Genomic DNA, 23,321 nt, shown 5'->3' with positions numbered 1-23,321 from the left:
TTTTTTTTGTGTTTGTTCAATTTTTTTAAGCCTGTCATTTCCTGAGGGAAAGTTTTCAAGTTCTACTGAAACCATCTCAAGTTGGACCTCCTGATGATGGCAGACGCCACCACAGAACCCAGGGATGGCAATGCACACCCCTTTTGCTGGATTGCAATTCTACTTGCTTGGGGAATTAGAGACAGATGAAAGGAATTGTTCTGTCAAATCACCACTGTGCTCCAACCCATTTGGATGTTTCTACTTACAAAAGTGAAGAGACATCACTTTCCAGAGAAGCAGGAAGAAGGGAAGCTAATGGAGCATAGAGATATCTTATGTGGCCAGCAGAGGAAAAGGTTAATAATTTCCCCTGTAAAGGGCAACATCAACCCTCCTCCCACCAGAATTGTCAAGTTGGTTGAGAGGGAAAAGAATGGGACACATTTTAGAAAATAACCTAAAGACAACAGAATATGATGAGGAAGCAGGAGATTTAGAAGAGCATTGGCCTCTCAATGAAAAGAGAAAACGATAACCTTAAATTGTAACATCTCTGTAGTAAGAATCATCCTTTATCTGCATAACATAACAATATAAATATTACCTAGCACAACAGCACCCATAACCAGATCAGTAGTCATACTATTTATTTGAAAAGAGCAGCACTGAGGCAATAATGCCTTCCAGGAAACAAGCAGCTTCCTCGCAAAGTGTTTAAATACTCAAAATACAAAACATTGTCTGTATTTCTGCCAGAAAAAGAAAAAATTGGGAAAAGATGATACCATTTGCTTTGTCCAGCCTGAAAGACAAGAAGGTATGGGTTGATTTATTTATTCAGGTAATTCATAATCTACCTTCAGACTCTAAAAATAGGTAGCATTTCTTATCTCCAGAATTGGACATAAATTTAAGGGTCCTATAATGCCCTACGGGTGCTCTGATTCTACAGCATTTCACTTTAAATGAATTGTAAGCATTCAGAAACATCTTTATGGATTGAAGGTACAGTTTGAGGAAAAAAAACCTAATGAAATTACAATTTTTTGCAAGAATTATTGACTTAAAGGATAACTGATGAGTGAGCAGATCTTCAAAGAAGGACTCAATAATATAAGTCACCAAAAACATACATGTGAGCAAAATGGGAAACCTATTGGGAGGTATAGAGAAACCTATTGTACCACTTTACTGAGCATCCATAAGGTTTATCTAGAACTCCGAGAAAGATGCAGATCAGCTGAGAAGACTGCAGAAGATGGCAATAAAAATGGTCAGTAACTACAGAATATGCCATACAAGGGTAGGAAGCAGCTGGGGTTTCTTAGTCTATGAAGAAGACTGGAGACTTTGGCGTAACCGAATTCAAACCATAGAATGTACAGAGCTATGGCACAGGAAAAAAAGTGTGGTATATTTTGTGCCTGCCGTGAACAAGGAAATTACAGACAAAATGGCTTGCTTTGCACACAGAAATATTCAGTTTATGAATGATTACCTGGGGAGGTTGTACAGCATCCACAGCTGGATGTAACTCAACAAACAACTGTCCAGACTGACAGAAGTACACTACTGTCATTGGAGGGATAAAATAGAGGAACTCTCGAGGTCACCTGAGAGCTCATTAATAAATGAAAAACACTAACAGAATCATTGTAAGGATTTTCTTTAAAATAAAATATAAACCCATTATCTCACATACGTGAACTATTAGCATTTGCTGAAGTAGGAACATGCAAATATGGCAGTTCTTGAAAGGTTGGAAAGGCAGGGGAAGGAGTATATAGAAGTGTATACGTGAAAAAAGAACCTGCAACAATAATGCATGTAATGGATATCGACAAAGCATCACTTACAGTGACATACTGATTATAGTTAAGCTCTAATTACATACTCCACAGATAATTTCTGGTATTTAAGCTAAAACTCTAACTTTAGTTCAAAATTTCTAACCCATAACTGCTGCCTACCTACATTCTGATCCACTCTGTTTTACCCTGCCGTACACAATCGGGAGCTGACAAGAAGAGCAAGTTTCCTCTCTGATTTCACTGTGTAGTGATGATTTCCAAAGGACGAATGGTGGTTTAGTGAAAACACACTCGCAAGGTTATCCTTGAATATGGTAAACAGTTTAACAGAATTGTAAACAATACTCAAGTCCCAGAAAACTGTAATTAAACTTAACTCTACTGTGCTACAAGAAACACTGTGAGCAAAGACCTTTACAGCTGCTTCATGCTTGGTTTGTGGTTTGTTTTGCTGGGTTTTTTTTTCCCAATTCTTTTACTGCAGAGTTGGCAGTACTGTTAAGAGCAGAACAGACAAACATTTCCCTTAGGTATAGGTTAACGAGCCTCTCCAATCACATTCATTATCTCAGCAATTTACTTTTTCGTAAGTCTGTATGCGCGAAACTAAGACACATTTCTAAATGTTAAAACATTTCTGATCAGTTAAACGTGAAGATTGTAACTGCAGCTATTCGGATCTCTCTGCTTACCTTATAGGGCCCAAGCAGTTGCTTTTTGTGCACATGAAACACATTTGCTTACAAAGAAATGGTGAAAAATCACAGCAAGGGATTCTAAATACAGTTCACATCCTGCGTGCTAAAGCGTAACACCATAGCTGTGACAAGGACTGTGACCATGGCATACAGCCCGTGGCCAAGGCGGGGCACACGTGAAGCAGCTCTGAAGCTACTACCCTTCGCAGGAATTTGGGATAACCATGGATATGGAAGGGAACTCACGTGACAGGACACAGCAGTGGGGACCAGGTTGTGTCCTCTGCTGTACGCTTAGCAAAACAGACAGCCTGCTGGAGAACACGCATTCCCTTTCCTCTGCTGGATACCCCGCAAGAGAGATGGACCAATGGAGAAGGTAGGAAATCTTTCTTTACTGGGAAATAGGGTCTCAGGAGTTCCTTCTCCCCAAAGATCTGCTTTTTAGGTAGGGAAGCGCTCAGAGTAGGTCTTACAGGCAGCAGGATGGGATTCTAAGGTGAGAAACTTCTGTAAGGATAGTAGGTCAAAAGTTCCTTCAGCCAAAGGCAATTAAAGGGTACCATCTCTTCCCTCTTCCTTGTAGCTCCTAAAATCTCAGGGGATCAGCAGAATTACTAGTGAATAGGGCCTGGGTAAGTACAATTTTAAAAACCAGCCTCATTCCTTACGTCTCCCCCACCCCAAACGAGCAATGGCAGTCAGTAGAGTGGATGTTCTCTGTGACTGAGTGTTCAGAAGAGAGCAAAGAATAAAAAAATAAATCGAGTACTTGCTGATCCAGCTAATACGAAAGTCAAGGAAATTAACAAAGCTCCTTGAGAAATGTCACAGCTTTCTGTTATCTGAGGGGAGCACTCTGCACTGGATGGGAAGGCTAGGAAAAGGCTGCAAGACACCAAACTTCACTTAAAAACAAAATCACGGGTTATTAGAACTACTTATTAATTAACAGGAGAATCTCTTCCTTTACACTTGATAGGTTGGGAAGTATTTTGTCAGCAGCAATGCAGAAGTCTCAGAAAAGCTTTTTATTTTTTTTTAATACAAGGTATATTCATTCACTTATACAAAAATTCTGAAGGTAAGCAAGTGAAAAGTGATCATATTCATATGATTTCCAGTCTGTTTGATTTTGTCTTGAGAAAATAAATGAAACAGCTTCCTGGAATAGCGAGGAGGATTTTATTATTCATGGAAAAAAGCATAATAGACCAACATGCATAAGTCATGAAGAAATAACCTAAACACAACCTACCGGTACTCCCTGTTCCAATCAGAAGAAAATAGGAACATATAGTCCATCGGTTATTTTAATAGTTAGGCAGACATTTGACTTGGTTAAATCTGACAGTTTAAGACACTAAGCCAATATTCTCATTAAGAAAAATAACAGCATTGCCACTGTTATTGGTGCTTCTCCTACTGTAAAGTACTACTGTATGTGTTGAAATCACAGAGCGCCTTTGATGTCTGGTTCAGATTTCCGCTAAAAATTCAGTTTGTCAATCCATATGCCTACATATTGATTAAGTACTCCTGGTAATAGTTCAATGTTTCAGGTTGAATAGGCACTAAGGCCAGTTTTCAAGACTGACAGGGTAAACAAAGTTCACCCGTCTCAATCATAGGCCATTCATCAGCTGCATTAATTTTTTCTTTTACCTATATATTTGACTATTTATACTTCTATTTCAAAATAAGATGCAGTCCTGATCGCCAGGTGTGTATTACTTCCTAAAATTAGTGCATATACTTGCTGATGTCCATCAGCCATTTTAAAGAATTAAATAAAGTATGTCCTAAACTCTCGTAATGGTACTTGTGAGCTACAGTTTTTGTGAAGCAATGAAAGCACAGAACATATCTTCATATGTAAACAGTTGCTAGGCATTTATTCCTTTTCTTTATAGTCGTGTTGACTTTGGGTATAATAATAAACTTTGCTTTCAGTGGAGTCCCACAGGCATGATTATTACAGGATTTACTGCCTTGTATGAATCACTGAAACAGCACTTAGGAAGGGAGCCTGAAATGAAGATTGTTGTATAAGTAATATAACCGCTGGATATTCAATCACAATTGAGGAGTTTGAGAAGGTGGTGTTTTGTTGTTTGGGTTTTTTCATTTGTTGTTGGGTTGGGGTTTAAATCTCAACAAATGGAGACAAGAAACTGACATATTATAATCAGAAAATCAAACTCTCTACAATCAGCATTTGAAGCCATACAGCCCAGGAATGAAATAATTATTTTTCATAAACAATAGAATTTGGCCCGACTTTCAGCATGGATTTCACTTAAATTTTAAATTTAAACCTACATCTAAGATTCACTTGATCTGAAATTTGATTTGTGTGTAGCAAACTGTAACTTTTTGGGGGGCGAAGTTTCACAAAGAAATAATAAATGCATTTCATGGAAAACAAGTTAGCAGAAAGAAGAAAGTGGGGAAAAACCCACAAAACCCAAAACCGGAGGAGTTTATGTTTTTCAGCACTCAGAGTGTACATAAGCTTCAGATTGGATACTGATATTAATTATAGAATCACAGCCACCCTCACAGTGAAAAATTTCTTCCTAATATCTAATCTAAGACTGCCCTCTTCCAGTTTAAATCCATTACCCCTCGTCCTGTCACTGCCTGCCCTTGTAAAAAGTCCCTCCCCATCTCTCCTGTAGCCCCCTTCAGGTACTGGAAGGGCTGCGATAAGAACTCCTCGGAGCCTTCTCTTCTCCAGGCTGAACAACCCCAACTCTCTCAGCCTGTCCTCACAGGGGAGGTGCTCCAGCCCTCTGACCATCTTTGTGGCCTCTGAACCCACTCCAACAGCTCAACGTCCTTCTTGCGTTGGGAGGTGCAGAGCTGGACGCAGTACTGCAGGTGGGGCCTCACGAGAGCAGAGTACAGGGGGAGAATCACCTCCCCCGACCTGCTGGCCACGCTTCTCTTGGGGCAGCCGACGATCTGGTTGGCCTCGTGGGCCACGAGCGCACACTGCTGACTCACGTTCAGTTTTTCATCAGCCGACACCCCCAAGTCCTTCTCCTCAGGGCTGCTCTCAATCCATTCTCCTCCCAGCCTGTATTTGTGCTGGGGATTGCCCTGACCCACGTGCAGGACCTTGCACTTGGCCTTGTTGAACTTCATGAGGTTGGCATGGGGCCACCTCTCCAGCCTGTCAGGGTCCCTCTGGATGGCATCCCTTCCCTCCAGCATGTCACCACACCACACAGCTTGGTGTCATTGGCAAACTTACTGAGGATGCACTCGATCCCACTGTCCATGTCGCCAACAAGGATATTAAATAGCACCGGTCCCAGTACCGATCCCTAAGGAACACCACTCATCACTGGTCTCTATTTGGACATTGACCCATTGACCTCAACTCTCTGAGTGCACCCACCCAGCCAATTCCTTATCCAGCGGGTGGTGCATCCATCAAATTGGAAAATTCTTTGACAGACTGAATTACAGATGCAGTACGTTACCCTCCACACACACCCCCCCAAATCCTGGCATGAACCACAGGAAAGATACCATAGAATAGATTTGTGCTTCAATTAACAGATATTGATTATTTGCTGAAGGAAAGATATATACTCAAGATCAGATGCAGCTGAAACACAAGGATAGTTTCACTAGTTAAATGCATTTTATGGTATAAGAGATTTCAGTAGCATTAGGAAGAGTTTATGAATTCTTCATTTTTCCCCTTTTCAGTGTGATAATTTGTTGAGTAAACTACTACAGAATACAAATCATATTGACAGAATACGGCAAGTCAATTATTTCCCCTTCTGCTGCTATGTGTTGTTAGCCATTAATTAGCATGTCATTTAATTATGCTGAGATCTGCTGACAAGGTTGGAAGGTCTGTGCTGTTTCTGTGGGCCACCTATTCCCTATGTTGGAGATTACTCAGTAATTCTTTTTAATTTTATTTTTATTCTTGAAACTTGCCACTTCAGCTATCTGGTGTAAGCAAGTACAGGGGGAGATTACTGTTTGTTTTTGAAGTACACAGCACACTTACTTGCAAGATTAAGTACCTGATTAGCCAATAAATGTTAATAGAAGATATTTTACTCTACAAATAATTGTATTCTGGTAACTGACAGTAATGATTTCTTACATTCCCCTTATTTTTCAGATGATGCACAACTCTAATGGTGGCAACTTAAAATAGACCTCGTATTCTCTCAGCTACAACATGAAAAAGACCATACTGAATATTAAAAAAAAGATGCTTACCTGACCGCCCATCCCGTTGAAAATCCACGTGGTACCATTCACCATCATTCACCTTCTTCTGCAAGGCTTTTATTTTTATAGTACCTGATCCCATGTCTAACAGCAGGTAGAGGTGGCCATCAAGCATCTCAATAGCAAAAAAGTCAACCTTCACCATCTGTGGGTGTTTGGCATCTTTTTGGTGCCTGGGTTTTCCATGACTAAAAAGAATCAGGCCATTTGGCTCCGTTGTACGAAAGTCAAACGATATTGAGCCTGTTTTCTTGGCATTCCACTTTGGCAAAGAGATGAAAGACTCTGGCGTTTCAAACGTGATTGGATCTAAGGTTGCGACATTCTCACATTTAAATGCTACAACCCCGTGAATCTTCATTTTAGGATCTCCTTGCTTGGCAAGTCGAGATAACTCCAACCTGACATCGTTATTTTTGTACACAACCTGCAAGCAAAGCAGAGAACTTACTAAGAGGAACTTGACCATTTTAATCCAACAGATATAATCCTGAAGAGGCTTATTTAAAGGATAATAATGATGGTATATGAATATGATAATTTACACACACACAAAATTGAATAACTATTTCCATTGACTAATGATTTGATAAGTTTTCATTAAACCAAAGTTGCTCTAAAAATATCCCCAGAGTTAATTCAAACAATCTGAAAGAATCTGCACATAATTTATACTATCAGTCGTAAATCAGCTTGCATAGCCCTGATTGCTTAAAAGCCCTCTCTGCACAGCCATTCTGCTACGTTAGAGAAGTATTAGATTTCTTCTTCCTCTAAACCCTTTGTCCCTGTCTTAACTCTTTTCTTCATGTACAGAAAATGTTCCAAGGTCAGATACTTTATAATTTAACAGCTTTTCAGTTTGTCCTTGGGTCTGAGGAATAGCAGCATCCATGGCATTCATGAAGCTATAAAATAGGGAAACTGGTGTATTGCAGATCAGAACAGGGCATCTTTGAGCCAGTTCAATTGGACAAAAAACAAAACCACTTATGTATTTTCCCTGACTGAGGACTTTTCTGATAGAAACGAAAGAGAATATTAGTTTTAAATCCAATTGACCTCCACAGCAAATATTCTTGCTTCAAATCATGTATTTGCTCTACCCAGAGAAGCCTGTCATGATATAACCATTTCCCAGGGTTCTGGTCTTTATTAGGATATTCTGAAAACACTGCTATTCCTGTGCTGTCCAGGATACAAGGACTGCTTAAACAAAGCACTCGAATAGCAGAGGTGTGCACAAGTGTTTTGTCAATATTTTTTACTGTTCAAGAAATTATATACTCAAGCTAAAATACCACTGAAGAGCTGAACACGAATGCATGGCCACAGAAGCTAAAACCTAAGGTTAAGCCTACATCAGAAAGCAATTTGGAGCAAAAGCAACAGCTCAGCAGATGTAAGCACTTTGTGCTGAGGCTTCTTCATCTACAGGTTCTATACCATTTCTAGATCATGGCTGGCCCCTGGATCCAGCGCTCCAGCTATACAATGCAGCCTGAAGCTGATCAGGGGACCCGTCCCTGGTTTAGACCTTACAACCCTATATTAGAGGTGAGAAAGTGCTTACTGAATACTTAGGATATTTAAAGATAACAGAACACTAAAGAGATGATTGATAGATCGATAATTTTTTACTGTAAGAACTGTGTTCTTTCAAATTATAGCATTATCCACCCATCAAATTTATCATAAACCATGGAAGAATTATTCTACTACATTAAAAATGTGTCCTAAAAGCTAACAAATAAGCCTATTTCTACATTTTATTTCAGAGTTCAGTACAAATACTGCTGCTCCCACTGGAGCTGTGTCTCCAATGACAATAAACAAACCTCACTGTGGATTCCTGACAGCAGAAGTGATCCTGTGCCATGGAGAGGCGGATAACGTGCTGCCTTCTTTAAGCGAAAACACAAGAAGTGACTAGAACTGGACCATCTTGTAATCTTAGGGAGTAAGGATTCATATTTGCATTTGTCAAACACTTCTGTAACACCCCAGAGATTGCAGATTATGCAAAGGAATTTAGGAGAGCACTGGAAAATAAGCACATACAAGTGATCTCCCGTTAGGGTGACTTTCTGTCTTTAGAGCAAAGCAAGCCAAAAGGCAGAAGAATGCAGCAAGACGCCAGCAGCCTGGCAGGCGAGCCTACTTAAGAGATATTTCATCTCATGAAACATTGGCCACTTTCTACAGTGAGAGGGATTTTGGATAGCTTCCACCTCATTTGAAGGAGTTACAGGGGGCAACCTTTCTAGAATAGACCGAAAAGCATTAAACAGAAGCTAGAGGATAGGATAAAAAAAAGGAACAGATGGGCTTCTCATTAGAATTAAATCATGCTGTTGACAACAGAAGTAATTAAGGCAACAAAGAACACGAGGAGAAAATATTCTTTAATTGCCTACTGAACAAAGGTAGGTACCAGGACAATGCAAATAAATGTACAAAGATAATTTCTTGTTTATGGACAAACTCAAATTGTCTGCTGTTAATGAAAACTGGTCGATTGAATAATGAAATTAGTAGTTAATAGCTATACTAGAAAAATCGAGCAGACAAAAGGAGCGCTAAGCTTTTCCCGCTGTCTAAAACAGCTCTATAGGCTTTCAAGTCATTTGCCAACTCAGAAACCATAACTTGTAATAAATATCGTTCCAGGACCCGATGGACAAAGTGCAGACAGGAGTACCAGCAATAGTTTCTCAGTAAGTCATCACCACCTCTTTAAGTAGCTTGACAGATAACATATGAGGGAAAAATTGCTAGAGCACTTCAGCAAGAGCAGTAAATATTGGTAATTTCATGCCACCAATATTAAAACATTATTGGAATCCCTAAACATATTGCGATTTCTTACCTCCATATTCCACAATTAAAACTTCGTAATTCCTGAAATGTGAATGATTGCATCCTATTGCATTCATTTTGTGGAACACACCTACACTTATGGTCTAAGTTTTAGGATGTTTATGTTCTTTTAATCTTGCAAAACTAAAAATTTGGAACCGAATTATCATGGATAATTAGTATTAAAGCAGGAATATATAACCATAACTGAAAACCACAACTGAAAAGAACTGTAAATTATTAATTGAACACAGCTGGCATTTGGAAGCCCCTTTCCTGCTGTTATGCTCAGATTCTTACCCCTCTCCCCATCTCCCTGTCCATGAATGATCTACTCAGCCATCAGCGAAGAACAGCAACAAGGAGAAAAGCAGTATGTTCACAGAAAGAAGTAGTCATTAAATTCCAGGAGAAGAATTGAACAGTAAGGAATAATTCCAAGACTAATATCTGCTTTATAACACATGGAGGTATATGCTTCAGAACTGATAGCCTCTAGGGTACAAACAGTTTACTAATTTATCATTTTCCAAAGATCCTGCCCTTTAATTTTTTTGCCTTCAGGGTACGTAAGGACAAACATGCTTTTAATAGGGCTTACATTATCCACTGCTATTTCCATCTAAGACCCCCAACAATGTTACCTCAAGACATTCTCCCTCCAGTAGAGACCTGGATCCACAATTAGTCAAGTGAAGGTAATTTGCAATGGAGAAATATTTCAGTCACATTCACCTTTACTCCTACACAACCTATCCTTGCACCGCTATGTGCTTCCCCAGCATCTTTTGGACTGGCCCTGGTAATAACTCGCTTGCTCTCGCACTCGCTCTCATACCTGAGCAACAGCAATATCATTTCCCTGCACGCCAAACTGCCAGCCCTCAGCGAATTGTATCGTGCTACTAAGAGAACCGTGAATTTGTCTTCTATTCACTGTATTCTCTCCTCTTAAGTAAGATTCAAGACCTCAGTCTTTAAAATATATCTAATCACCTCATTCTTGGAAACTCCAAAAGGTCACCTCAATTCCCAAGAAAAAAAAAGCAGCTAGCAATTCCCTGCGTAATTTGCAACCAAGCTATCCAAAGCAAGGAATAAATTTGTTTTCCAGGAGAGAAAGGGCAGACCTACATATCATTTTACTATCAAGATACACGCTCCCTTTGCTACCATCTAGGCCAACCACATGCCGAGTAACTTTCAGCATCACAGTGCTGACACTTAAAAAGTAAGCCCAGCTAAGAGACAGCAAATATCCCTGTCAGCTCAGCACTCTCTTGAACATGGTCTGTGGTCATCTTGGAGCACAAGCAAAATTAATTCATGCTTCCCAAAGGTATATCATATATAAAATTTATCGCAATCCAGGGCCCTGGTATGCAATGAACTCTAGAAATAGATTAAGAATTCATTACAGATCTTGCCAATCGCCATGGCAGGTGCCTTCAACAACAAAAATATAGCAGAGCCATCAGTGAAAATATATTAACAAATTGGCAATGTATAAATGTACGAATGACTTTGAGAAAGGCTGAAGGAGAAGGAATTTACTGTTGATGTTAAAGATCTGTCCTAAATGTACAAGAGTTCACATGTAAAATCAAAAAGTCGCGATAATAAAAAGATTAATATCAACAAAGCCCTACCCTTCTTCTGATCCTATCCCATGACATTTAAAACTCAAAGTGCAGCCCTTTCCACATTAAGATTGCTTTTTATATTCTGTACACCAAATGCTGTAAGTGAAAAAATCCCGTTACACTTAAATATTTCAGAATACTGACCAACTCTGCTAGCAACAGCCTTTCAATCACTGTGATTAAAAGCCTTTAAATTACCATGAAGCATTTCTTACAAATTACTTTATATTATTAAAACCAAATATGATCCTTCAGGAGCTAATCCCATCACCTAATTTGCAGCATCTGGGGTTCCTTGAGAACCAAAGGGAACCCAGGAGTTCACAGCACCTCCATGACGATCTTGCTCTGAAGAGCTTGTCTATTTGCTTCATAGAGATGGGTGGAAAAAATACATTTTAAAATGCAATTTGAATGAGTGGATGAATCCAGTCTCTAAATCTGTTATAAAAAAATTAATTAAATCCTTACGTTACTATAAAGCAGTATTTTCATATTTTCATGAAGTCTGGATCCCCTAGCGCAAACAATGGCAGCTAGTTCTCTGAAACGGAGACTGGTGTCATCCAAAATGGCTCAGGTAGGTGCTGCTAAACTGCAGTTTTATGCTGCACTGTGAAGTCAGTGGGACATAACTTACCGCTGTCAGAAATTGTAGCAATGGACAGTAACTAAAGCCTGAGGCAATTTTCCCAGCAGACCTTACCAGCCACCATGCTCATTGAGAACTACCTGGTGCATACGGCATCACACTCCCCAGAAATCCCAACACAAAACTGACCACAGAGTTATCCTGTGTTTTTTCAGTATTTGCTGAATGGGTTTGAACTAATCCATGAATGCCAGGTCCTCCCAGGAGGCTTGCCATTTTGCTAATACGCTTCAGTCCTTTTCTAAGCTCTAAAATGAAGATATCAAGGAACACAATGATCTACAGACTATTTATGCAAAACTTAGGGAGCCCCAGTTCAAAGGTTTGCAATGAGGTGTATTTGTGAATGCCACGGGAAATCACACAGAATATAATGACAACAGCCATTCATTACTCAACTTGATAAACCAGCTTTGTTTTCTGAACACAGTCAAGAGATTAGCAGGCATAATGAAAGCTCCAAGACAATTTAATGATCCTCAAATGAAATGGTTTTAATTTTCCTGGAGTGGACATGTGTGTGTGTGGTGGTGTGGGGCATTTAGAAAGGGGGTTGGGTTGAGCACCAAAACAAAAACCGTGTCTACAGAGTCCTACTGAGTGGGAGGTAGGACTCGGGACACCAGGATAGGGCTCTGTGATACAGATACATAAACACACAGAGAAAGTGATAGCACGTGCATTTTACCACATTATTTTAGATCAATTAATAGGGTCTGGGCAACTGCCCTGCAAGTTTCAGCTCAAAAAAAGCTTGACCTATAGAGTTAGGAAAAAAGAAAAAGCATGTCTAATCAACTACAGAGCCACAAATTCCACGGAAAATATATCTGGGAGTTTCACATTCTCCTGCCTCTTCTTCCTGTCCACTCTGAGCATTCAAAACCATGGAGCAGGAACAGAGCACACTCAGCTCTCCACGCACTCTACTGAAATGGGACTTGGCTCTTCCACGGTGACAGAGGAGGAGAGAAACCCACATGAAAGGCTATTGATTGTCCAAGTCCAAAGGAGCACTGAACACTGCTTAAGGTATGCAATAGGAGAAAAAAAAAGACTATTTAACAATTGGAAATGCAAAATGGCTATATCAGGCCTGCCCCCTCTCAGGGCAGTGGCTTTTGGAAAATATGAAACGGACTTTTTCAAGGCTAACATACTGCTGATATAGCATCATCGTATACTTTGTTCTACTGTTAATAGCTTTAGCTCTAACAAGCATATTCTAAAATCAGACATACTCTCCAAAGATTAATTTGTCCTACAAGGCAGAAAGAAAACAATCATTAGAATAATTCTTCCTATTAGAAGTCAGGACCAAAAGCCCAGGAACTTGGGTTTAACCTGCATCCGAATGCCTTACAGAGAACTTCTCGCTTCTCTGTGAAATGGATACACCATGCCCTCACAGGGCAGAAACTTGCACAAAGACTTAAGTTTCCATTACCAGCATCAGGTCTACTGGAGCTTTTTCCAAAGTCGCTCATATCTACACACACATATCCTATAGGGCATCATTCCTACCTCCCCCCCTGCCACATTTCTTTGTAAAGAAGAGGGCAGCCACCACGACAAAAAGAGTACGACATTCTGACTTTCTAGTACGCAATTACAGAGTACAGAGCACGCTGACCATTCAAACAGAAAAATAAAATGTACCCAATCTGGTCAAAAGCTACACTCAATACAGGCTGGTCCTGAAATATCCATGTGTCAAGGTCAACATAAAAGTGTAACATGCTATACCATGATAATACACTGGGCTTGTGCTTTAACACCACACTGAATGACTAACTAGAGGCAAGAAATTTCTGTGACTAAGCCACATGAAAATTTTGTGCACTCGTCTCTCTTAATTTTACAGGTTATATTGCACATCAGACATGTTTAAAACTTCTGTCCCAGAAAACAGACATACTGAATGCACACAAATATCTGTTCTATTTAAATTGCTTATTATTCTAGGAAGTAAATGGGTATCAAAAAAGGGTAAAAAATTGGCATAATTCTATGGAATTCTGCTACAAATCTGAAAACCATCACTCTCCTACCTCCAAACAACGACGTTAAAAGAATACAGAAAAAAAAAAAAACAAAAAACAAACAGAACAACAAATAGCTCACAATTTGGTACAGGGAAGATACCTTAACTACTCCAAGGCAATAAAAAAGTTGGTAATGGTTACATACAGTTGTAGAAACTAATCCAATCCTAACAGAATGAGAGTAAAAGTAATAGGCATCTTGTGAATGTTACAGGGCACTGTTTTCAGCAACTTTTTACTTGCTTTTCGTTAGATTCGCTGTGCAGTACTGGGCAAGTCACCCCAGTTGCATGCATCAGTCACCTATTTGCAGAATTAGTACAGTTCTGACAGCTGACCTTCTAGGAAAACTCGTCTCTTCTGCTGGAGTTTCAAATGCTGATCTCAGAACTGTTTGCTTCTTTTCTCTCCCACTTTGACTGCCTGAATAGAGACATCTAAAGAGGATGCCAGAGAATGTCTTTTTATGTTCTAAGTTACTGGCATATTGTTTAACTTGTTATATTAGCAGAAGCTAGGAAAAAAAAAATGAGCGTTTTTTCAAACAGCCTTGATAATGGGATCGTTATGTTTTTCACCCTGCTGTGGACACAAGTCTTTTGAACATCTTTTTTCCCCTCTTCAATAGACTATTTTGTTATTCTTTGTATGTCCTGCTGTCAGCTGCCAGACTGCTAAATGTTTCTGACTGTGGTTGCTATGCTTTCAGTTTTTAAGAAATGAGTTCAAGTTTTCTTTTTCTCTCTCTCTTTTTTTTTTTTTTTTTTTTTTTTTAACTTCCCATGGCAAAGACTCATAGAAATTTCTTGGCAACATCTAAATTGCAGAATTCAGGAACAAGTTGGTTGCACAGAAGCTCAATCAGCTCCCATGTAGGAATAAAACCTTTACTAAGACATAAGTCACAGAACAAAACCCAGAGAAAGAAGAATCACCAAAAGGAAAACTAACTGTGTTATTTGAGGCAAAAGCAGCTTTGCATTAATACATTATAGAAAGTCTAAGGAAGAAAACAAATTATATCCTATCTCCAATGCCTGTTTGGGAAAAGAAAGTGCTACAGAAGACCCAATTGTTGGGCTGGATTTCAGCTTTTTTCCTCCCCTTTCTTTCACAGTGCGGCAAGAGTTACCAAAGACTAATTCTGCAGGGAAGTCAGAAACACGCTATTTTCCCCTTTTCCCCATTAACCCTTCCCGCCCAAGATCAAACCCAAGAACTCTTTAGGGACTGCAAGAAAGAGGTACTATAAAGCAGAACACAGTAATTGCCTTTGTTTTCAGTGTAACATTCATTATATGCTAGATTTTTCCAATCTTTACCACTCAAAGCTTTAAATTCAAGGTCAGAAGATACAGAAGCAAATTATGGGAAAAGGAAAAAATAATGCAAATGTAAAAGTGAATGTTTTAAGGAACATCTCAAGTGCATCAGAAAGCAATGTGGCAGATGTACTTAAAAACTGAGCTACCTTTAATTAGGGTAGGAGTCATATGGAAATAAATGGAAGTGGCCACAAAAAGAGAAAAAGAATTTACCTTAAATTAAAGAGAAAAGCTAAAACGGACCCAACACAGAATCCAAGCTTGGGAGCTCAGTGATCCAAAGACAAACTAACAAAAACTTGCTAAAAAAAAAAAAGTAATTACCAATATACATAACCCTGAATGTCTGCAAATATTTGAAATTTTTTTTTCCATTTTAACCACATTTGAAAGCATACCTCAAAACAACTGTAGAATCCGAACTAAATGCAGAACATCAATTCTGCATATCTTTTGGTAAAACAAGGGGGGGTTATTCCACCTCTCACTAGCTTTCTTCCTCCAGCCTCTCCCATCAGTGTATTAGTAGCTGCCAACTTATAGCTCTTAACCTTGTAAATTCCCCAGAATAATAACTACCCGACAGCCTTTTTCTTCCCCTTCTTTCTCACTTATATAGGTTACTCTTGCATCTAGCTGAACAGCTAGCTCTTGGCTGGGGGTGTTTCTGGCTGCTTTCTGCTTTGGACTCATCTGCTTCGTTTCCCTGTTCCTGGTTTGAAAGATCCTTCTGTTCCACCAAGGGGAAAACAGCCTCTAATCCTAGGCTGAAATGGCATGCCGGTTGTATGAACTGACGGCCAGCCTCCATGCAGACAGCATCCTTCCCTTCCAGCCCTGGGAGCTGACCAGCTCTTCGGTGGAGTTGGCTACTTGCTGACAAGCTAGAGAAACTTTCCTTCTCCCACTCTGGGAGCCAGCATGGTACCCAGCTAGGGTAGCAGCTCTCTGATTGCAGCTGGTGATATTAACACAGCTAGCATGACAGGTAAATAGTCCAAAAAAGATCAGATTCCCACCCACTAACTACACTGCGAGCTTTCCTTTCACCGGCAGAGTGACTGACACACTCCTGGAAGACACCCAGGAAAATCCTTCCCTACCTTCACCTGCAATTTCCTATGAATCCTTACAATGCTTTTAACATAACCTTTTTGCTGCAACTTCAGTAACGCTTCAGATCAGTGTTTTGAAGCAATTTTTGCCTTCTCAGACAATTGGAAGGTATGTTTTCTGTAGTACTTCTGCATTCAAGGTTATCACTGCAATTCCAACACATGGTACACGGTATCCAAACCATAGCACCCATGTTTTTCAGAGGCAGCTCTTTCTTCACCATTTTTCAATGATACAGAGAGATACACCTTGAGGCTGCCGGGCACGGTGTTCCTTTGCATGCCATTCTGTGCTTACGTTCCTTTTCTAAACAACCTGTATTTCCTGAAATGACTGATAAAAACCAGTACTTACGCAGAGAAGAGGAAAAGCAGGGCTCTTCCACCTCAAACACTGACTTAGGTGCACAATGTGTATGGCTAAAAGCAATTTATAAATTTCCAAGAAAAGGATTAATTTAATTCATGGGATGTTTCTAAGGCTTTTTTTTTTTTTAATATATATTTAAGGCATCTTTAGCCACAACCTACTTAAAGACCATCTTTATGTTAATAAACTTTACTGAGGGTAAAGCTGTCCTCCAAACTAAACTTGCTGAACTAATCCAAACTAATTATCATCATTATAATGACAAGGAACAGGGATTAGTTGGTCTTCAAGATGTGGCTTCTCACTGTAGCGCAAGAGCCAAGCAGAGCATATGGAATTTGGTGTCATCTTAGTGATAAGGGAATGCCAGATGATAAAATCTCCTTACTCAATACAGAACCAAAAGAAGTCCTCAGCTTCAAGCAAAATCAGTTATTTTGACAGATAATCAGTAAAAACACATAACACTCCACCAAACTTTGTCTAATAACATTCAAGAAGAGCAGCTTACCATATGAAATTACCAACAAGTACCTTTACACATGCTACTACCGGTTATTGGGATCTAATACATATACGCAAACTTTTGAAGGTGTACTGTTCTGCAAATATTATAGGTTTCCTAAAATATTTTTGCTTACATAAGCGTGTCTGTCACAATAAACAAACATCATGGTGTTTATCTGGAAAACAGTTCTGAAGAGCACTAATTTTCAGTCAAGGGCAGAGAGTGCAATTAAGCATTTCTCACTTCCCCATGTCATTGTGTACATCAATTGAATGTCTCAGCAATGTTCTGACATTTGTTTTCAGCTTTAAGTGTTTTGGTTTGGTTTTTATTTCAAATAAACACCTCAACTTGAAGCTACCTTTTATATTAAACATATTTTGAAATGTTTTCAAATATCACCTTTGAAAAGCAGGGGAGAAATAGGCTTTCTTTGGGCAGAAGCATCAGGGAAAAATTATTTTCTGAGTGATTCCATTAAAATACTTTATCAGGACTACACACAGGACTGGCACTGAATGATGCATGAACAAAAAAAAATCATAAAGGGTATACATGAAATCTAAAGAAAGAATTTAGGCAGCCACATCTATACTAACTATTGCTTGTGTTCCCCTCGGTACAACACTATTCAAAAAACCCAGTACAAGACTGCGCAAGTAGTCGTAGTATAGCAAGTCACATGCATTTTCTGTGGAAAAGTTTGCCAAAAATTATTTTCAAGATTCTGCTCTCTGTAGTGGGGCCTTAGTCACACTGAAGCCACTGGTTCCTGGGAGAAATCCTGCTACAGAAAGCCTGACTGAGAATTAACTATCAAGCTGTTGATGACGTCTCATAAAAATTCAAAATTTCCAAGTTCTAGATTAGTCAGATTAAAATTGTTTCTAAATTGAACTATAAGCAAATGGTTTGAAAAGCTAATCCCCTTTACAGTAAATAAATTCTGATTCAAACTTTAAGCTTTCTTTCAAAAAGTGCAAGAACACTTAAAAAAATCTGTACAAAGACAACAAAGGTTCTAAATTGACAATTTTAAAATGTCTTCTTTTCCTCCTGAAGTTCATTTTGACACAAACAAGATAGCTGACCTCAGAAAAAGTTATAACCAGTTACCCACTGAAGGATGTTTTTTACATTCCTCCATCCTTGGCCTCTCAGCATGGCCCCAGTATGGCAACGCGCTTTCAAAAGAGAAGCTTGGAAACTCCAGTTCTTAGCTACCCATGATATTAACAATCATTGACTCAGCAGATACAGCAGTCTCATGGGATGACTTTTGCTGTAAGTCAAGATATTTCTACATCTGCCACCAGAATTAAGACCTTGACGTGTTTGATGCTTCCTAACAACTTCCTCTAAGCCTATAAGAAAAGAGAGGACAGCATACTGATTAATGGGATTTATTTAAGCTTGAAGCACCTGTTCTTAACCATTCCTTAGCTACAGTTTGGCATTTACTTCATAGCTGAATAAGAGATTGCAAAATCAGCTGTATAACCAGCATCATGAACTACATCATAGGTGACTACCACTGCACAGGGACCAATTTACAAAATAACTTCATGTACCAAGTTGGTGGTGGTTTTTTTGTTTTGGGTTGGTTTTTTTTTTTTTTTTTGATAGGGAAAAGAGACCAAAAATGTGCTCTTGCTTATCTCCGATAGAGCTTTTTAGTTGACATAACGCTAATCAGGTTTTTTTTTTTTTAACCTGTTTCAGTATATCAGCATTTCAATTCTTAAAACTGGTAAGAATCAAACCCCCTAACACAGATACAACAGAAATATTTCCACAAACATTTAAGGTATCAGATGTGCTAATCGTTTTGTTTGCATGTTCACGGGTGAGCCAAAACACCTAGGCTTTTACTTCACTGAATTTTCAATTATTTCCCCTTACAGCTCTTCACACTCTTCCTTGGCATAATCTTATTACTTGCAATTTGAAGATACCCGAGTTGTACATGTAACTAAAAAAATTTAAAAAAAAAATTGTACAGGCTACAATGCTTATAACCAATAAAGAGAAGTTTCAGTTTATATCAACATAAATTGGGATTTTTTTGGTGGTGGCTTTTTTTTTTTCACCCCCAGCCTAGATACATATCTAGAGCTGCAAATACCTGAAAAACTGACTGTGGACTTTTGAATGAAAAAATATGCCCAGCTGAGCATACCAGAACACTAAGATATTTATAGAATTGATTTAACAACTGTTTTGGTTTTTTTTTAACATCCATTTTGATAGTTTCCCAATGTGTTAAATACATACTAAACCTTTTTTATGAAAAACTGGGGAAAATATCAAGCTAGCCTTCCCCTAAACATATTGAAACAACTGTGAACAAGTCAAAGAATACCTATATTTTTATTGTGACAATTAGATGATACCAGGACTAGCTCAACAAGGGCATGCAGATTCTTAATACTTCTACAAATCTTCTTTGTTAAAATGTTTTAAAGCATATATATAACCATCACCATCTCCAAAGTAAAGCAGTTGCAGATTCTTAATACTTCTACAAATCTTCGTTGTTAAAATGTTTGAAAGCATATATATAACCATCATAATCTCCAAAGTTAAGTAGCAATTCTTGTCTCATTATTCCTTTCAAGCTGTCCAGTCAAAACTTCAAAACCATGTACCATCCAAATGGCAAAGCAGCATCTCGGTCCTCGGCAGCTCTTAAGCACATGAAACTGCCTGGAATAAGTCTTGGAAAGAGAACAGTTGTTCCTGTGTTGTTGGGTTGTTTTTTTCCTTCCACATCTGTTATAATTCTTATCTTAAAACCTGTCTAAATTAAAAGAGAACCATAAAATGTCTTTTCCTAAAGAAATTGTTTGTTTCAATGTTATGTTCTTTGCCATAAAATGTCTTTTCCTAAAGAAATTGTCTGTTGCAGTGTTATGTTCTTTAATGTTAGACTGTTAATACTACTTTCTGAAACAAATATATAAGTACTGTTTAATGTTCTTTGTGGGTTTGTTAAGTACTGTTTAATGTTCTTTGTGGGTTTGGGGTTTTTTTGGAGAGGAGGGGGACAAATACCCTTCAAATTCTTCATTTCAGATTTTATTTTTATTTTATAACTAACAATTACATGCAGGGATGTGTGGGCATTCAGCTTTAAAATTCTACCCTGCAAGCAACCCATCAATTCCTCCCAAGATATTAAGCAGAAAAAAATCAATTTAGTGTCACTAAAATCCTGAGAAAAGAAAAAAAAATTACAGCTGCTGGAACAAACCATCTGTAGCAATAATCACAATTATAGTTAATCTGTTTTCTACTGCAAAAAATAAAAATAGCAGATTTCACCTGCTTTTAACAGATTCAGCTGCTCTGGGTCAGAATAGATCCAGAAAAAGGTGCGATAGCACAACTACTCTAATTGTTAAGCAACATGCACACACAAACATAAAAGTATTTTTCCTCCTGTGAGCTATCTCCCATCTTGGAAGGCTTTTACTTATTTTTATAATAGTAATCAATATACTCAGAAGAAAGGATTCACCTGAATACTTTCCTTAATTCTTCAGGGACAAAATATTTGTTAGTTTACAGGTTTTCAAAGATTGCTTAAATAAAACTTTATCTTAATGGTTATATCAAAAATTTTTCCACTACTGATATGGGAACAGGCTATCAAGCCTAGGCAGATCTCATTGCTTCACACCCCACACAAGAACAAGAGCACTGTTCAGCAGACAGCTTTGGTATGAACTGAAATGCAAAGTTTACAACCAGCATGATTCAATGCCATCTTACAGAAATGGAAACTTTTCTGATCAACTCAGTGAAGTTTTGTGTGTGTCCCTAAAAGCAAACAGAGACTCAACTGAAAAAGCACAGAACAGACCAGCCAGCTCCTGGAGTTCTTACAGAAACTGAAGTATCGTACTACCAGCAGTAAATGAGTACACTGCGTAAGCAAAGGTTGTAAGGATCTGGAAGTTGACATCTAGGTGTTCGTTCTGGCTGACTTTACCAAACAATTTTGGGCTCTGATGATGCATTACAGCAATATGTTCTGACAGAACTCTGCTGTTATCTGTTAGTATAACACATCACCACATAGCTGTCACTGAGTGGATGTATTACTGGTTAATGCGGAAGAGACGCCAGGGACGTAGTCCAAATACTTCCTACAGTTTTCTATTAACTGCTCTTAAAAAGATCAATATTTCCAGAAATTTGAGAATATTGACTACAGAAACAGAGAATATTTATGGGTCTAAACACATAAGAACATAGCTCTCAAACAAGGTTTGCAGCCTTATAACGTCTAGGACAATGACATCTTGAGAATTTCTGTCCTATGATTGTGGAGTAACGAGACTCATCAACATCTTTCTGCCAGGTTCTGGCTGCTTTTGGCAGTTTATTGGCTGGCTTTTGAAATCCAATCTGCATTTTACCATGTTTTTAACTTGCTGTATCTCATACAGAGAAAAATATTTTTTACAAATATAGTGATTGACCACAAAGAGAAGTATTTTCAAACATTTTCTTGTAAGAGTTTTTCCTGTATCTTGCATATTTCCATTTTAATCCTGATGCTGCTGAGTTGTGCTGAATATTTAATTTATGCTAACCTGTCACTTATTTTTCACCCCCATCTACACAGATATGAATATTTATGAATGCAGCAGTGGCTGACCCGCACCTTGTATCATCTGAAAAACATATGCAACACTGGCCACATGGGACGAGAAGGGAGGAAGACTAGAATTTGTTTTTCCATCTTTTGAACACAAAATAAGCACTATCCATAAGAATTGCCTGAATGAAAGGGAACATGCTGTTCTGTATGGTAATTATTTTAAACATCGCGTCTAGAGGCTCAGGAAACTCTGTCATTTCCATGCTCTGGCATCTCTGCATGCACAATAAAAAGAAGAGGGGGTAAAGGACATTGAAACAAATAGGCACACAGTGACTGATCAATGGTGTTGCTCAAGTGTACACCAAAGAACCACAACACCTCCATGAGTACTTGTAGTTTCTTCCTCCTAGGTGTTTCTTAGGAGTGGAAAGGGATAATCGATAACTCAATCCACAGCACTTCCAGACTCCACAGCACGAGAAGGTTATGAACATCCTATGCTCTGGAGAGGAATTAATTCTTGAAAAACTTCCCAGTCTCCTTGGATTGGTTCCAGTTTGTGCCTATGCAAAGCATACACAAGTCCCTGAAGAAATACTGTTAGCATCTGGGAGACAAAATGCTTTTTCTGAAGGTCTGGTCCTAAAACCTTCTGTGTTTATTTCCTCTGGATCACTCTAAGTTGTACATTTTTAAGTCAATGTTAGTACCCAGAAAACTTACAAATCTTAGTGTGCAGGAAGAAACACACGAGGAATAAAGGATGAAATCCAGGTCACAGGGAAATCACTGGGTCTGTAAACTTCCAGAACTCCCTCTCCAAACACTCCCCCTGCCAGAACACAAACATCCTACATCCTTCACACTCCACTATTTCCTCCTCCTCTTTAAAACAGCCTATTTCACAAAAGTGTCATGAATAATGTATATAAAATATTGTTAGGGGACACTGATTTACCAAGTTTGTGATGAACCCAAACTCACTATGATCCACCAAGCAGGGTATGTGGGAAATGTTACAGAACTCTTTCCAGTGAGCAAAAATCTGTAACACATCTCTATATGATACACAGAAACGGTGTGCAGCAAATCTATTAAGTTCTCTAGCACAGCTCTCCAGGAACAGCATGTTTCCCCACAGAATAGCTTTTTCCTTTTTTACATAATCTACTCTAAAGTATCTCAGTGAAGACGGAGACAGGGCTTTTACCAATACCTTTGGGAAAGTGCTCCACTACACAATCTATTCTCACTGTCAATCATTTCTTCTTAAGACTCAGCCAATCTGAATTTTCAGATTGCATTACTCCCCTTGTGCTTCTGTGCTTTAGCATTTATACTCATACACATATTTAGAGCTATTGTTAAGGAAAAAAGCAGACATTTTCCCTCAGCATATCAGTGTCTGTGCCTGAATGCTGCCGGTCTCCCTTGG

At 38.7% G+C, this 23,321-nt stretch overlaps 1 protein-coding gene across 1 annotated transcript in view; it reads right to left on the bottom strand.

Moving 5' to 3' along the window:
• Window positions 1-6,671: 6,671 nt before the first annotated feature.
• The window catches only part of LOC104462158 (neurexin-1-like), a 53,160-nt gene continuing 36,510 nt past the window's right edge, over window positions 6,672-23,321 (bottom strand). Inside the window, exon 5 of the mRNA XM_010074005.1 lies at window positions 6,672-7,184. Coding sequence (XP_010072307.1) covers window positions 6,672-7,184 — 513 coding nt within the window. The remainder of the gene's footprint in view (window positions 7,185-23,321) is intronic.

This window comes from Pterocles gutturalis, unplaced genomic scaffold, assembly GCF_000699245.1.
Source record: "Pterocles gutturalis isolate BGI_N339 unplaced genomic scaffold, ASM69924v1 scaffold2237, whole genome shotgun sequence".
In the NCBI taxonomy this organism is placed as follows: Eukaryota; Metazoa; Chordata; class Aves; order Pterocliformes; family Pteroclidae; genus Pterocles; species Pterocles gutturalis.
This window is presented reverse-complemented; position numbering and strand designations above follow the sequence as displayed.